This window comes from Silene latifolia, chromosome 3 (assembly GCF_048544455.1).
Source record: "Silene latifolia isolate original U9 population chromosome 3, ASM4854445v1, whole genome shotgun sequence".
Lineage (NCBI taxonomy): Eukaryota > Viridiplantae > Streptophyta > Magnoliopsida > Caryophyllales > Caryophyllaceae > Silene > Silene latifolia.
Genome location: NC_133528.1, coordinates 5,540,808 through 5,554,005, shown reverse-complemented (window position 1 = coordinate 5,554,005; position 13,198 = coordinate 5,540,808). Strand labels below are relative to the sequence as shown.

General features: G+C 39.9%; 3 protein-coding genes across 3 annotated transcripts; 1 reads left to right on the top strand and 2 right to left on the bottom strand.

Moving 5' to 3' along the window:
* Window positions 1–2,641: 2,641 nt before the first annotated feature.
* LOC141646553 (cytochrome P450 71A25-like) lies at window positions 2,642–3,487 on the bottom strand. Its single transcript, XM_074454424.1, has one exon. It carries the CDS (start codon window positions 3,485–3,487, stop codon window positions 2,642–2,644), a length of 846 nt encoding a protein of 281 aa, XP_074310525.1.
* Window positions 3,488–3,833: 346 nt separating this feature from the next.
* LOC141645851 (uncharacterized) lies at window positions 3,834–5,696 on the top strand. The gene is made up of 2 exons (XM_074454034.1): window positions 3,834–5,127; window positions 5,457–5,696. The coding sequence occupies exons 1-2, from the start codon at window positions 3,945–3,947 to the stop codon at window positions 5,468–5,470; spliced, it is 1,197 nt and encodes a 398-aa protein (XP_074310135.1). The 5' UTR covers window positions 3,834–3,944; the 3' UTR covers window positions 5,471–5,696.
* Window positions 5,697–8,506: 2,810 nt separating this feature from the next.
* LOC141646552 (cytochrome P450 71A4-like) lies at window positions 8,507–9,989 on the bottom strand. Its single transcript, XM_074454423.1, has 2 exons — window positions 9,300–9,989; window positions 8,507–8,554 (listed from the first exon to the last, which is right to left on the bottom strand). Exons 1-2 carry the CDS (start codon window positions 9,987–9,989, stop codon window positions 8,507–8,509), a joined length of 738 nt encoding a protein of 245 aa, XP_074310524.1.
* Window positions 9,990–13,198: the final 3,209 nt, after the last annotated feature.

Here is a 13,198-nt window from a genome sequence, read left to right as displayed (position 1 = left end):
GACCGGAAGGGAGAACCGATGGAGGGTGCCTCTAGACTAGCGTTTGAAATCGACCTCCGGAAGGGGGAGTGGGATGACCCGGAATACGATGAGTGCTTAATGACCTTGACCATTTACTTGACCTCCTTGGGAAAATGCATGTTCTTGGGGTTGTCGGGTTTTGAGTTAGGGATACCGGCTTTCGAACCCGGGAGGGGGGTTAGTCGGAGTAGCTAGTGTCCTATTGCGAGACCGGAAGGGAGGTTCTAGGCGAATTAGAGCCATCTCCCCCTTACCTACCTACCCCTTTTGATTAGCCTAGGGAATTAGTATGTGGAATTACGAATTGTTGTGGGAGAACCGAGTTCTAGGCCTTTTAATCATTTGAATCACAACTTGTCTTTCTTTCTTGCTCATTTACCTTTCTTTTGTTAAGTTTGCATTTCATTTTGTTTTAGGTAGCATTAGTATAACAACCTCATCTTTTATTGTCGACTTAGCTAAGCATACGAATTTAAACAATTAGTAATCACCCATGCTCCCTGTGGATTCGACCTCGACTACCCTACTACATTAGTTGAGTTATTTGTTTGATCGGGGGAGTGCGACAAAACCCGCTATCAGTACTGGGATAGCTAGGATGGCCACGACATGATGATAGGAGTCTTCCGTTGTAGCTTAATAGGTGGACCATTAGGCGGACCATCATCCTTGAGATCTGAAACTTCCGATATAGGACGTTTGCGCTTCAAATTTCGAGTCTTTCCATGTGTTTCCTTCCTGAAAATTTTCATAATACTCCTTAACTCATCATCCGAGTCATCAGTCTCATCCTCGGCTTCATACATTATCTTCTCTTTTCCTTTATCAGACACCAACTTGGGTGTCGATATAAATTAACTCCTCTTCATCAAACTTCGCAAAGTATCTATCGCCGTCACAATACAACGTTAAAGCATGATTATGAAACCCAGATATCATGACAAGCTTCCACTTATTCTCTTGTATTTCAACAGCTTTTGAAATTTGCATTTGCACCACGCGGTAACCGTGTTAGCCCTCATTAAAGCATCGGCATCATTATTTACGGGACCTCTTCCACCCATCCGACAAACAAAATAATCCTGTTTCAAATTCGTGTGACGACCAGCTCTCTTGTTGCTTGCTCTTTTTATACCAAACCCGAGTCTAAGTCTGATCTCAAATGCCCAATTAAACGCTTCCATACTTGACGAAAAAATTCTGGTGGTCATAAAATGATCTGAGTAATCAATACCGTCGCCATCGTTATTCACCTGCGCACGCTTTCAATAAATTAATTAATAATAATTAATTATTTTATACAAAACGAGTCGGAAAGAATAAAAAATAAAAAAAATATAATACAACGTACGAAAAATAAAAAATACGGAAAAAATAAGACGGAAATTAATTATTTTATACAAAACGAGTCGGAAAGAATTAAAAAAAAATATACGACGGAAAAAAAAAAACAAAAAAAAAATATACGAAATGGGCCTTGGAGGAAGAAATTTTTCGTCCAAGTCCGGTCCGACGGAAAATTCCTTCGTCCGATGCCTGACGAAGGAATTTTCCGTCCAGACCCAGACTTGGACGAAAAATTTCTTCGTCCAAGGCCCATACTGAATGAAGGAATTTTTCGTCCAGGCCTATGTTTGGACGAAAAATTTCTTCGTGTAGCCCATTCCCCTTATTTTTTTTTCTTTTCGAATCCATTTTCAACTAATTCCAACAACAAATCTATCCTAATTCCGTCTAGAATCAAGGCATCTATCCTAATTCGGGAATCAATCGATAATAAAAAATAAATTTGAGACAAAAATAAATCGTAAACTGACCTCCTTACTAGCTTCATTGTTGAAATCGTTGTTAAAAGCGTTCTCGTTCATGTTGTTAATTACAAATCCCGCTTTTTTTTTTTTTTTTGAGAAACCGTCTTTTTTTTTTTGGAGAGATTTTAGTGAGACGGAAATTGACTTGTGTCTCACTGAGACCGAAATCGAGTTGTGTTTTAGTGAGACGGAAATGGAGTTATGTTATGGAGGGCAAACATGGAAATTTACATTAAATGTCGACGATAATTAGTAAAATTGTCGACGATATTTAGCAGGACGACGTGTAGTGAAGAGGAATGGTGTGCCAAGATGTCCTGCTTCGCATTCAGCGTAATGATTCAAGTCTCAATTTATCTTCTTACTGTCATTTTACGCAGAAATCAATTTATATAATTGAACAATAATCCGCGAGTAATTGTTTATATAACCATTCTCGTCTCGTGCACAGATTATGCTTTTAGCAGGCGTCGAGGCAACTTTGGCACTGTTAGAATGGATAATGACAGAGTTGCTTATTAATCCCCAAGACCCAAGTCATGAAGAAACTGCAAGAAGAAGTGAGGGAATGTGTCAAAGGCAAAAACATAAGATCATTGCTCGTAACGACTGTTAATTAGTTAGCTTAGCTAGCTAGCTAATTAGCAGTAACAGGGATGCTACCGCTGACCAAATTAATTCAAGATAATCGAGTGCATCAAAACATCCCGTTTATGTCGCTGTCAAAAATAAAGTAAAAAGTCATTTTATGTATTGTATTATTGTTCTTTAATTATTGCAATTTCTGATTAAAGGAACATACATTATGTCTAAACATATCCCTCACTTCCGGAACATTTGTTTACTTTTTTTTTTATTCTTTTTAAGGGATATTCGATTAATAGTAAACAAATGATTTGAACAGAAGGTAAACGAACGTAACATGTTTTCTTTAGCCTCCAAAATAAACAACAAGATAAAATTCTCCATTGATCCAAAATAAACAGCAAGATGCAACATATGCACGAAGTTGCAGTAATTTTTAGTCTCCTACGTGTTGGAATATGGAGTCGGAATGACGAAAAGAGGATCTCTTTATGCACTGAAGTACCGAAAGTTTCAGCCAGGAAAGACTCTGGCTGCACTTTACCAGGCAACTTCCAGTTAAATTGCGAAACGAGATTAGCTAATGCCAGCTCTACTTTGATCATGGCAAAAGACATCCTCGGACACCCTCGTCTGACTGCTCCAAACGCGATAAAATCAAAGTCTCGGCCTTGCTTTATATCCACTGAAGTGATCATAAACCTCTCTGGTTTAAACTCCTCTGGTTCTTCCCAATAAGCTGGGTTTCGCTGTATCGCCCACGCGTTGATGATAACTTGAGTTCCAGCAGAAATGTCGTAATCATGGACTTTAGTATCTTGGGATGGTTCTCGGAATAGGAGAAGAGGAAGCGGAGGATGTAGCCTTAGTCCCTCCTTGATCACTGCCTTTAAATATATCATGTCCTTCAAATCATCCTCGCCTACCGTGGTTGTGCCTTTACAGAATCCCCTCACTTCGTCTTGTAATCGTTTCATTACTCGGGGATACAGAAGTAGCTCCGACATTATCCATTCTAATAATGTCGCACTTGTCTCGATTCCTCCAGCAAGCATATCCTGTGCAACCATATATACACGGGTTATTTTTCATGGATGAAGCTATTAGATAGTATAACTAACTTAGACTAGTTAGTTACATGATTAGTTAAGCTGACTCATGATTAGTTAAGCTAACTTGAGTTAGTTAGAGAAGCTGTTAGAAGTTGTTAGAGAAGTTGTTACAAGCAACTACTATATATATCAGATCATGTACAAATCTATTCTCACCTTTTCATAATAATAAAATCATATTCTTACATTCTCATTCTCTCTAGAATCATGTTATTACAATCATCAGTTTAATATGGTATCAGTTACCAGTTAGAATTCGATCCTCACGATCTTCATCTTCTTCATCCCAATTCTTCATCACAATCTTTATCTTTATCATCAAACTTCTTCATCGTCATCATAAATTCGCTTCCGCTTTCACAAAAGATCAAGAAAATCTTATCAATCAAAACAAACTTTCTTTCAATCAATCATTATGCCTGAAGAAACAGAAAACAATGATCATAGTTACGACTACTATGATGATCCACTTTACTTATCTTCGTCTGATCAACCGTTCTCTCATCTGGTTACTCCATTGTTTGATGGCACGGATTTTTTGGGTTGGAAACAAGATGTATTGATGGCACTGGCATCGAAGAATAAGGACTGCTTCATTGATGGCACATTTACCAGGCCACCAAAGACTGACAAGAAGTTCCATCAGTGGGTTCGCTGTGATCTGATGGTCATGAAATGGGTCCTCAATTCATTGAACAAGTCTATCCGTGATAATCTCAAGTATGTCAAGTCTGCACAAGAACTTTGGGAGGAATTACTGGAACGATATGGTCAAGCTAATGCAGTTGAGATTTATCAGCTGCGAAAAGATCTTGGTTCTGTAAGTCAGTCTAACTTGTCTTTAGTTGAATATTACAGCAAATTGAAGAACTATTGGGAGACTTTAGACAGTTTAGACCCACTACCTCAATGTTCTTGTGGGAAAATTTCACTCTGTACTTGTACTATCATGAAAAGGATTGTTGCAAGAGAAAACAATTCCAAATTAATTCAATTTTTAATGGGATTGAACCATGGATTTGACACTGTCAGAACTCAAATTCTTTCTTTAGATCCTTTGCCTACAATTAACAGAGCATTAGGATTACTACAAAAAATTGAGAAACGAAAACAAGTAGTTGAGTCTGTTGAGGTTCTGAATGAAGCTTCAGCTTATGCTGTGTTCAAGTCTTCTGATAATACTAATGCTGATAAGAAGGTCAGAAAGTATTGTAGTCACTGTGAAATGAACAATCACAATCTGGATGAGTGCTTTTGGGCTAATGGGTGTGCACACTGTGGAAAGCCAGGTCACAAGATTGACAAGTGTTATCGTTTGGTGGGTTTTCCTTCTGATAAGTCTGGCAAACAAGCTGACAAACCTACAAAACCTAAGCCTAAGTTCTTTAAAGGAAAGTCTGGTTTCAAGAAGTCTGCAAATATTGCTGAGGTGTTGGAAGATCATCAAGAAGACAATCCATTGGTTTCTTCAGATGGTGCAAGCACTTCCCAAGCATTTGATTCTACTATGTTGGATGGACTGGTTAATTCTGTGGTTGATCAAGTACTGAAGAGGATCTCTGATAATGTGCCTTCTCTTTCCTCCTCTAATTTTGCAGGTATTCTTTCCCTTTCTCATGCTAATGCTGCTCACAGTCCTTTACTTTTGCATGATTGGATAATTGACACTAGTGCTTCAGATCACATGACTTTTAATGTTCATTTGTTGCATAATGTTCGTGATTTGTCTGAACCTTTATCCATTGGTCTTCCTGATGGTAGCATCAAGTATGTTTCTAAGATTGGTAGTGTGCAGCTAACTAATGATGTGGTGTTACTTAATGTACTGTTCATTCCTGATTTTAAACAAAATTTACTATCTGTCAGTAAGCTAATTGATAATAACAAATTGTTTGCTGTGTTTTCTGCTTCTGCTTGTTCATTTCAGGACCTTTCAACTAAAAAGATCATTGCTACTGGCAGCAGGATAGGAGATTTATATAGATTTCAAAATTTTAGTACAAAAGAATTAGTGAATAAGGTCGTTTCTTTAGTTTCTAAGGTTTTAGCATCTAAGCAATTGTCTTTACTTTATGCAAATAGTTGTTCAAATTCTTAGTCTGTTGAGTTGCTTCATGCAAGATTAGGACATGTTGGTTATGATAAATTGAGGTTTGTAACAACTGTAACTAGTAATAAAAGTAAGAGTTTGAATTGTGAATCCTGCATTCTATCAAAGCATCATTTGTTGCCATTCCCTGACAGTTGTTCTAGAGCTTCCAATTTGTTTGAGTTATTGCATATGGATGTTTGGGGACCATATAAAACCCCTGCTTTATCTGGTGCTAAGTATTTTCTTACCATTTTGGATGACTATTCACGCAATACATGGACTGTTTTATTTCAGACAAAAGACCAAGTGTATAAGTTAATCAAAGATTTCTTTGCTTACATAAGAACATAGTTTAATGCTAAATTGAAAATAATAAGATCAGACAATGGTTCTGAGTTTTTGCATCACATGTGTGGCAATTTGTTCAAAGACATGGGTCTGATTCACCAAACCAGTATTGTAGGCAGGCCGCAGCAAAATGGGAGGGTAGAACGTAAACATAGATACCTTCTTGATACTGCTAGAGCTATTAAGATACATGCTGGACTACCTATAAAATTTTGGGGAGATTGTTTGTTGACAGCTACCCATTTAATTAATATGATGCCATCTTCTGTTCTTAAGTGGCAAACACCTTTCAAATTACTATTTGGGAAAGATCCCCCCATTACAGACCTTAAGAGTATTTGGGTGTTGTTGCTATGCAACCATGCCTCCTACATATGTTGATAAACTGGGTACTAGGGCTAGGAAATGCATATTTCTTGGATACCCACACCAGCAGAAAGGTTACAGGTTGTATGACTTGTCAACTCATAAAATTTTTGTGAATAGAGATGTTATTTTTAGGGAAATGGAATTTTCTTTTAAGCGAAAGAAAGCAACGACACGTCTCAACTGATAAGTTGGTCAATCCAGCTACTTCTACTTTTCTATTACCCAAAGGTTCTAATCCAACAGCTACTAATAATATACATAATACAATACATACTGACACATCTGAGCTCCCACATGGCCAAAGTCAGTCTACTATTAATACTCAAATACATACAAATGACAGTGCAATGCACCATTCTACTGATGGGTCTCTTTCAACCGAGATTCCCAATGAAAATAATATTAGAAAATCAACAAGACCAAGACAACCATCTGTTCTATTGCAGCAGTATCATTGTCCTTTAATTTGAAACTATCCATCATGGCCCCTACATCAAATACTGCAGAGATACTTCGTGATTTGGGGCAGTTTTCTTCAGAATATATAGCTTCTATGGCTAGTGTTCTAGCTGAGTCAGAACCTTATACTTTCCAGCAAGCAAGCACACAGCTTGAATGGATTGATGCAATGAATAAAGAGATTTAGGCACTAGAGAAAAACCAGACATGGGAAATGGTCAGTTTGCCAGCTGGTCAGAAACCAATTGGGTCAAAATGGATATTCAAGATTAAATACAAAGCAGATGGCTCAATTGAAAGACATAACGCTAGGTTAGTGGCTAAAGGCTATAACCAAGTGAAAGATAAAGATTATAAGGATACTTTTTCTCCTGTGGCAAAGTTTACCACAGTAAGGACTTTATTAGCTATAGCTGCAGCAAGGGGTGGAGTCTACATCAGCTGGACATCAACAATGCATTTTTGCATAGGTATTTAGATGAGGAGGTATATATGACTCCTCCGGAAGGATATAAAGCACAGCCAGGGCATGTCTGCAAACTAAAGAGATCTTTATATGGGTTGAAGCAGGCAAGTCGACAATGGAACAAAGAGCTCACCAAATATCTGGTGGGAGTTGGTTTTATACAGTCAAAGTTTGATTACTCTTTATTTACAAGACAAGATCCAAGGACTAAGTTATTCACAGTGGCACTGGTTTATGTGAATGATGTCCTACTGTCTGGGGATAATGAAGAACACATTGCACAGATCAAGGCAGGCTTAGATTCAATGTTTTCTATCAAGGACCTTGGGCATATGAGATATTTCCTTGGTTTAGAAATAGCCAGGAATAAGTCAGGAATACTTATAAATCAGAGAAAGTATATCCTAGACATATTAAAGGATATGAAGATGGAAGACTGCAAGATTGCCAAGTTTCCTTTACCACGAGGGCTAAAATTATCTACTGATGAAGGGCAAGTTCTGGATAATCTAGAAGTGTATAGAAGATTAGTAGGCAGGCTTTTATATCTGAACTCCTCTACACCTGATCTATCATACTCTGTGCAACACCTCAGCCAGTTTATAAGTGAACCCAAGATGCCACATTTGCAGGCAGCTCTACATGTCCTTAGATATCTCAGGGGCACCATTAATACTGGTTTATTTTACAGTGCAAGTTCTGACCTGACCTTAACAGCCTATAGTGACGCTGACTGGGGTCAGTGTGCTTTCACCAGTAGGTCCCTGAGTGGCTATTGCATATTCTTAGGGGACTCGTTGATCTCTTGGAAGACTAAGAAGCAGAGAACAGTCAGTAAAAGTTCTGCTGAGTCCGAATACAGAAGTCTTTCCTATACCTCATCAGAGATTGTTTGGTTGGATAACATTCTACAGGACATGAAGGTTCAGGTGCCAAAGCCTATATCATTGATGTGTGACAGCAAAGCAGCAGAACACTTGACTCACAACCCTATATTTCATGAAAGAACAAAGCATCTATCAATAGATTGCCACTATGTTAGGGAGAAACAAACATCTGGTTTTCTGTTAACTAAGCATGTCAGGACGGGATTACAACTTGCAGACTTGATGACAAAGGCATTAGGTTCTGATCAGCATACATTCCTCTCGTCCAAGCTTGGTTTAATATTCTCACCAACTCAAGCTTGAGGGGGGAATATTAGATAGTATAACTAACTTAGACTAGTTAGTTACATGATTAGTTAAGCTGACTCATGATTAGTTAAGCTAACTTGAGTTAGTTTGAGAAGCTGTTAGAAGTTGTTAGAGAAGTTGTTACAAGCAACTACTATATATATCAGATCATGTACAAATCTATTCTCACCTTTTCATAATAATAAAATCATATTCTTACATTCTCATTCTCTCTAGAATCATGTTATTACAATCATCAGTTTAATAGAAGCTAAAACAAGTGTTTGAGAGACAAACATGTAATCGGTTTGATACGCACACATCAGTACATCAGTACGTACTAGGATAATTAGACCGGTTAAATCCTGACCCATATCTGGCCCGACCCGAAATAACCCATTATATTAGGGTTGAGACTCGACTCAAACGGGTCAACCCGTTGTATCAAGCCTAAATCAAGTATTTTATTAAAATATTATTATTCATAAACTATGTTTGAAAAAATAGTTAAAAAAATTAATTTTTTATTACTTAAAAATAAAAACATAATTAAACGTCAATTTTCTATAACTTTTATAATATTTAATAATAAAATAATTATTAAAAAAACTTTATTTAATAATTATGTCAATGACTCAATGTAATTAAATGTATACATTATATATGATTAAATATTGATTTTAAATATGTTTTACATTTTAAAAAAAAATTAATAAAAAAATCGTTAAAAAAGGCGTTAGAAGTTATATTTTTACCCGTATTCCAACCCGACCTGTATGATCCGACCCGGGACCCGACCTGCCCGGCCCGTTTGACAGGTCTAACGATAATACAGTAACAAACTAAAAACCTGAAATTTACCATAATAATAACTTTCAGAGAGTTCATTTGAAGGGAAGGATCATTCCTCTGAATTTCAAGCAGAACATCCACAAAGTCTTCAATTTTCTCTCCTTTGTTGCCCACAATGTCGTGATTCTGCGAACCGAGGCGAACAATATGCTCGTCAACTCGGTTCTGGATGAAAGTATCCAGTTCCTTGGCAACTTTCCTAGCCTTAGGTAACACACCTCTTAATTCATCAATCCAACTCAACCAAGGAATAAAATCTCCAACACTAAATGCTCCCAATACCTCACTAAATTCACTCACAAGCTCACCAACATCGACACCGTAATTTCTACTTCCAAACGTCACTCTCAACACGACACCAGTCGTCAACCTTGTCAAACTATCGGACAAATTGATTGACGCTTCTGGTGTCGATTTCCTAATATCTTCAACCATTACGCTAACTTCTTCTTCCCTGATTTTTCTAAAAGAAAGAACTTTTTTATTACTGAACATATTCAAAACACAAATACTCTTAAGATTCCTCCAAAACTCTCCGTACTTGCCAAAAGCTATGTCCATTCCGTTATAAAGGATTAGGAACGCCACCTGCGATTTAGGCCGGTTTGCAAATATAATATCATGGGTTTTCATAATCGCTTCTGCTCCTTTTGAAGACGAGACGACAACTGTTGGCTTGGAGCCTAAGTAGAGTAACATCAGGTTTCCATATCGCTTTGATAAGGAACACAAGGAGCGATGTGGGAGCGTACCCAGCTGGTGAAAGTTGCCTAATATAGGCAGCTTTCGCGGCGAGGGGAATCCGTTTTTTTGGGTGTATCCAGTTTGTATAGTATGATTATGAAGCTCAGCAAAGAAACAATGGCGATGGAGTATGTAGTGAGGTTTTCTATGAATTGTAGTAGGACACCATTACCCATTTTTTTTTGTCTAGATTGCTTCTTCTTTGAACACTGGAAACTTATATGTAGAGGTGGATGAACTGAAATCACTACACGAAACCGACACGAATTTGGTATCATGCACCCACAACAAGTGAAGTGATAAGCAAATTAACAACACCAAAAAAAAAAAAAAAAAAAAACAATTTACAAATCTATGTGTTAGAGTCCTTTACAAGGGGTTTATAGAATATGTATATGAGACTGACCCATAAGCAAGTTTTAGCGCGTCCAAAAATTACACGAGATTAAATATCAATAATTTGACTAAAAGTATCTAAATTTATCTAAATTTACAAATATAGAAAAAATTATTTGTAAATGACATTAGATGTATATATCTAATAAAATTACAAAATATATTAAAATATTTGCTCAGTGAAATGCAGAACTATTTTATCAGTAGAGAAATTAAATCAAAAAAAGAAAGGAGGGAACCCTACAAAAAAAAAGGAAAAAAAATCCTGGAAAATAGGAACCAATAGAAACTCTTTAAAAGACTTTGTTTTGCAAATCTATATAATAACATAAAAAGGCTTCTTGAGCCTACATTGAAGTGACATGTGCCACCTCTCAACTTCTTGCCACATATCACCTTCACAATAATTATTATTATAATTATAATCATTATAATAAAAATAAAATAGTAATTGATGGGGCATATTCTGCACCCGCTGACCGAGTCAACATACTGAGCAAGGTTAAAGATATCCACAGCAAGTCAACGACTTAGACAGCCTAACCGACGCAGCCCGTCGGCCTGTCTCTTGGGTCTCGGCTGGGACAACTAGCCAGCCGGGGCACATATCCGCGAATTCATATCCAAGACCCCTCGGCGGCGAGTCAACAGGGCCCGCCGGCCTGCCATGGTTCCCTCGGCCGAGGGTAGAACAGTCTTTCCACCTGCTAGCCACTTGGCCACTTGGCCACTACGTGACAAAAGGTGAAAGTCTATAAATACTCCTCAACCCTCATTGAGGAAAGGATCCGAAAAATAACCAAAACACCTCATAATCTGGTAATATCTTCCTTATCTCTCTACAATATATACTTCACCAAGTAACATACGACTTAATCCTTTTAAGTTTACTGACTTGAGCGTCGGAGTGAGTTCGCTCGGTACAAAGCCGAGCCCTCAGTTTGTTCATTGTTTCAGGAGACCGAAAGGAGGATTCAATCAAAGACGTCATTCTACAAGCAAGTGTGGTAGCAAATAACTGCTCTGGAATTACACCCGGAACAATTGGCGCCGTCTGTGGGGAGAGATACTAGAAGCTAGTCACATTCATTCCCAAACCAAAAAAAAAAAAAACACAAAACAAAAACCCACCCAAAAAGCTAAGAAGATGTCGAAACAACAAGAAGTATTTGTGACTGACGAAGCCGAATTCTGCCAAGATGATACCGTCCACAATTCTGGGGTTGTGCAACCCCCCACCGGCCGAGTGACTCAACCGGAGTACGGGATGCCAATAATACCGAGATACGCCACGCTCACGACCAAGTCACCATCATGGGACATGTGGTTGATGCAGCTAAACTGAAGCTACTCCTGGACCTAATAGGTAGCACGCCGGCTCACACTGTCACTCCGACAAGAGCGGCGGCACTCGTCCAGGAGACCAGGGCCCAGAATGTGACTCTGAGAGACTTGAACGGAGCATTGGAGGAAACTGGCCCTGTCAAGACGCCGGGGGAGCCCAGAGTGCTAGTGGTAGACCTGAGTCCATCCCGCACTCGCGGGAGGACAGCGTCGCCGCAGCACCGACGAGGCCTGCCCTAGAGGAGTGAAAGAAGTCCGACTCATCAGAGTCGGAGAAGAAGCCCGACTCACCAGAGTCGGAGAAGAAGCCCTCCCCGCCACGGGGAGAGGAGCCGGACTAGGGATGCGAGGAGCCGATCGCCGCGTGTCATTCGACACGTGTTCAGACAGCCCCTCAACCCCTACGTCCTAGAGGTCCCGGTGCCGACTAAGCTAAAGTTACCACCCATATCATACAAAGGAGAAAGCGACCCAACCGACCACGCCGAGGCTTTCGAGTCTTACATGTCGGTATGGGAGCAGCCTGATGAGGTTTGGTGCCGAGTCTTCCCAACGACCCTGCATGGGATGGCACAAAGCTGGTACAAGGGGCTGCCCAATGGGTCGATATACTGTTATGGCGACCTAAGGGACATATTTTTGGCCCAGTACTCTTGCAATAAGAGGAGGGCCGTCGAGACATCGGATCTCCTGACTATCAAGCAGGAGGGGGGCGAGTCTCTCCGAAGTTATGTGAAGAGGTTCGACGCCAAGGTTCAGCAGATTCGTGAGCTGAACAGCGAGCTGGCAGCCTTCGCACTGATGAAAGGCCTCCCAAGAGGAGACTTAAAAAACGAGCTCATCAAGTGCGGAGGCCTGAACTTAGACTCCGCCAGGAAGATGGCCGACCAAGCCATAAAGGTGGAGGACTACCACAAAACCTGGGTAGGCCCCAGCGAGGCCGGGCACTCAGAGAGTAAGAGCCGCCGGGAGGACAACTCGGATGAAAGACGCCGTGACAATAATAGGTCACGGCCTGACAGGTCCGCCAGGAAACAGAACTCGGCGGCCGCCGGGGGGAGTTCAGGACCGTACTACCAAAAGTGGTACAATGATCACACCTCCCTGGTCGTATCTGCTGCCGAGATCTTCGCCCTGAGCAAGAACGAGGGTCAGAAGTGGGAAAGGCCTCCCAGGCCGAGGGGGGACGGGTGACACGAGCCAGTACTGTGAGTACCACGGCCACACCGGTCACTTAACTGACAACTGCCGGCATCTGAAGAATGCCATCGAAGAGCTGATCCGGAAGGGGAGCCTCGGCAAATATGTTGCCAAAGGCCAAAAGACTGATGCCGGCGGTTCAAATAAGAAATCCGTCTTTGAACGGATAGGAGTGATCCATGTTGTCATCGGGGGCAACGAGAACGGTGGGTCCGCTCATGGGC

Bases quoted from the DNA above. Each gene is read 5' to 3' on its own strand.
- LOC141646553 (XM_074454424.1), bottom strand. From the start codon at position 3,487: ATGGTTGCACAGGATATGCTTGCTGGAGGAATCGAGACAAGTGCGACA.
- LOC141645851 (XM_074454034.1), top strand. From the start codon at position 3,945: ATGCCTGAAGAAACAGAAAACAATGATCATAGTTACGACTACTATGAT.
- LOC141646552 (XM_074454423.1), bottom strand. From the start codon at position 9,989: ATGTTACTCTACTTAGGCTCCAAGCCAACAGTTGTCGTCTCGTCTTCA. The intron at 8,555-9,299 runs GTAAATTTCAGG...AACTTCTAACAG, and splicing joins CTCTGAAAGTTATTATTATG to CTTCTCAAACTAACTCAAGT.